This window comes from Saprolegnia diclina (assembly GCF_000281045.1).
Source record: "Saprolegnia diclina VS20 unplaced genomic scaffold supercont1.8, whole genome shotgun sequence".
In the NCBI taxonomy this organism is placed as follows: domain Eukaryota; phylum Oomycota; class Saprolegniomycetes; order Saprolegniales; family Saprolegniaceae; genus Saprolegnia; species Saprolegnia diclina.
Genome location: NW_008246075.1, coordinates 928,051 through 931,125, shown reverse-complemented (window position 1 = coordinate 931,125; position 3,075 = coordinate 928,051). Strand labels below are relative to the sequence as shown.

Genomic DNA, 3,075 nt, shown 5'->3' with positions numbered 1-3,075 from the left:
CCAACTGCCTGACGATGGTCGGTCACTTATCCGGACTGGACATGGATAGATGTTTTAAACAGTGCTTGGGATCGAGTGTAGTAAACACCACACCATGAATCATGTTGGACGCCGTCGGCTTTGTTGGCAAGCACAGCAGCGCTGCGAACGTCGTGGAGCTGGCCCGCCGCATCCTCGCCAGTATGGGTACGGAGATCGATTTGGCCGTCGAGACGCTCTTCCCCGTCGCCATGCACATCGACGTTGCGTCTCCTGCGTTTGTTCCGCTTGCCAACGCGTTTGTCGACTCCATGGTACACTTGCGCGATGGTGACGCGCCGTACGCGCTCCCGTTCATTGCGCTCTCGCCGCCGTGCTGTGCGCTCTGCGTCGAGTTTGGCACCTTTTTGCTCTCACCTGACGACGACGGCGTGATGGTATTGCACAGTGACTTGCACCCGCCGATCGAGGCGACGGTCGCCGCGCACCGAGATTTGCTCGTGCTCGAACCCACGACCGATGGCAGCCACCGCGTCATCAAGTTGCAGCAGGCGCTTTATCGCGAGTCCGTCGAGATGAACGGTCTCGTAACCTATGTTGAGTCACGCCGCAGAGTTCACCGAGCCGGTCCACGCGGTGGTTCACTACTACGCCGCGGTAGCAGCGTCAGAGGCGACCGCCCACACGACGCACTCGAAGCTCAAGCCTCTTTTGGACACCTTGCATTTCGTGTGCGAATACTGCACCGGAAAAGCCGAGGCGGTCGCCAACGCCATCGCCTCGCATTTGACCGACCCCGACGAGGCGCGCGAGATACTCTACCCGGTCGTCGTACGCATGGAGAAGGCGTCGCCCGCTTTTGCAGTGCTCGCCACCGCCTATCTCGACACGGTCTCGTACTTGCGAGATAGCGACAACCACTACGCACTGCCATTCATCACGCTCGACGAGGCGCCCAACTGCTGCAGCCAGTACAAGGCGTTTGCGGTCTTCTTGCTCGCGCCGGACGTGGCCGAGATGCAGCTGCCTTTTGACGCGTGCCCTCGGATCCATGCGATCATCCGCCGGTACCGCACGCACTTTGAGTGGGTATCCACGGACGAGGGCGACGACAACGACAGCGAGCCGCGCCTCGTCAAGCGGCGACCGCCCCACCACCGGGGACGACCGGCCGCGCACCTCGTCGAGGCATATGCGAGAGATGCAGCGATGGCGGCGAGAGTGCACGCGCTTCTGCAAGACAGCGTGTATTCCATCCGAGAGCTCTTCAACGATGCATGATGCGCAAGTCGACCAAAGAACGATCGCGAGTTTTCAGATTCAGATTGTAGCGTGGAAAAGACTTGACTGGACGACCAAGTACTTATTGCGCAACTGCGACGTCATGTCGACGCCTGCAAGTAGTTATTTGTCCATACGAGAGGAGGGACAAGCGGGATCACTTGCGGCCACGACGCGCGTCGGACAATGGCTTGACTTTGTACCGCCACCTGCTCGTTAGTGTTGTTGGTGTCGAACTTGTGTACATATAACAGGGTGAGCTGGTTGGAGCTTTTGTATCGAATACGAAGTGTTAACTAATAGCATTGCGACGACGGCGCGTTGGCGCTTGCTGCAGTTTTCGCGCGCTTTTTCAATCCAAATGCAGCCAATTGCGATTAGGTGCGGAAATGCCCTATGTACCCTATATGCTCTTATAAGTGCGTCGCACTAAATTGTTACATAATCAAGTATAATGTCCCACATGGAGAGCACTTAAATTGGACAATAAAATCGCACTTCACTGGACATACTTCGCGCAATGCGATTGGCTTAGACCAATGAATAGCTTTTATTATAGCCAATGGGTTGGCCAGAATGTGGTAGCAACCAGGGTGTTTTATATGGACCCCTGGTCACCCAGGGGGTCAAGGCCCACCCCACGCCCCTCATATATTAGGGGGTTTCAAAGTTAAAACGGGCTGTGTTGTGGGGCTGGCCATTTATTTTTGTCCAATCAAAATCGATCGTTCCAATGGCCAGCGCCAGCCACGGGCTCGTAGTCCAAGGGGGTTTCAAAGTTAGGACGTGGTCACACCTCTCAGTTTTTATCTTGATTCGCGCGATGCCCCGAACCTCTGAACGACAAACCATCCTCCGCGACCTGCCCTTGGCCGACTGCATGTGGCGCATCACAGAAAACATGCACCTTGGCCGATGCACACTCGACGACGCAACCGAGCCACTTGACCAAGACGACGAGGACTCGGCGGAAGAACGACGCAACGAAGCTGACGAGACCTTCATCCTTGGTCTCCTTACTGCAAGCGCCGTACCGACCGAGCTGGCATCGACGTACGCCAAAGTCGCTCTCAACAGATATCTCGGCCCACGCTTGTACAAAGAGACGGTGCGGTGGAGGCCGTGCTTGATGAGGATGGAGGAGATCTCGCCTGCGATCCCGACCCTGTTCTTGCCGTCCTTCTTCTTGCTGCCGCCCTTCCATCGCGTATAGTTGAGGAAGCCGTCGCCCGCATCTTCTGTGAGCCAGTCGATGAGCAAAGCAACGGAGGACTTGCCGCAACGGCACGTCGATTCGATGCAGACGTCTTTGTGCCAGTGCACAGTTTTCCCGCCCTCTTCCATTTCAAAATGATGAATGGAAGGACTCCATGTTTTTATACCACGGCCCGCACCAGCCCTGCCCAGCTCCGGCCCCTAAAATCGTGGCTGGGGATGGGTGGCCTGGCCTCGGCACCGGCGCGCAAGTCGGCGCGGGCCACACGAGCCAAGGCGGCGTCGCCGCTGGCCAGCAAGCCCGTGGACAGCGCGAGCTACGAGCGCATTCTCAACCGACTACACGCGATGAAGCAGCTCTTGCCGTTCATGTCGGTGGAGCTGCCCACGTATCATGCGCCGCTGCTGCGCGTCAAGACAATGTACGAGTACCTTGGGTGGCCGCTGTGCCAGCACCAAGCGCAGCAAGTCTTGGCCAACTACAAGGTGGCAGAGGGCCTCGCGATCGTGCCGGCGACGCAGCTCGCGATCGAGAGCAGCGACTGGGCCGCAGCGATGACCGATCGTGTGTCGCCAAAGATTGGCACCGAGCTCCAGCCG

General features: G+C 57.9%; 3 protein-coding genes across 3 annotated transcripts; 2 read left to right on the top strand and 1 right to left on the bottom strand.

Moving 5' to 3' along the window:
* Positions 1–101: 101 nt before the first annotated feature.
* Positions 102–1,260, top strand: SDRG_03601 (hypothetical protein; the record flags this gene model as incomplete). The annotated part of the gene is made up of 2 exons (XM_008609238.1): positions 102–561; positions 593–1,260. 2 exons carry the CDS (start codon positions 102–104, stop codon positions 1,258–1,260), a joined length of 1,128 nt encoding a protein of 375 aa, XP_008607460.1.
* Positions 1,261–1,299: 39 nt separating this feature from the next.
* SDRG_03600 (hypothetical protein) lies at positions 1,300–2,604 on the bottom strand (the record flags this gene model as incomplete). Its single annotated transcript, XM_008609237.1, has 2 exons — positions 1,300–1,373; positions 2,352–2,604. 2 exons carry the CDS (start codon positions 2,602–2,604, stop codon positions 1,300–1,302), a joined length of 327 nt encoding a protein of 108 aa, XP_008607459.1.
* A 90-nt stretch (positions 2,605–2,694) lies between these two features.
* Positions 2,695–3,034, top strand: SDRG_03599 (hypothetical protein; the record flags this gene model as incomplete). The annotated part of the gene is made up of 2 exons (XM_008609236.1): positions 2,695–2,982; positions 3,029–3,034. 2 exons carry the CDS (start codon positions 2,695–2,697, stop codon positions 3,032–3,034), a joined length of 294 nt encoding a protein of 97 aa, XP_008607458.1.
* Between the last annotated feature and the right edge of the window lie 41 nt (positions 3,035–3,075).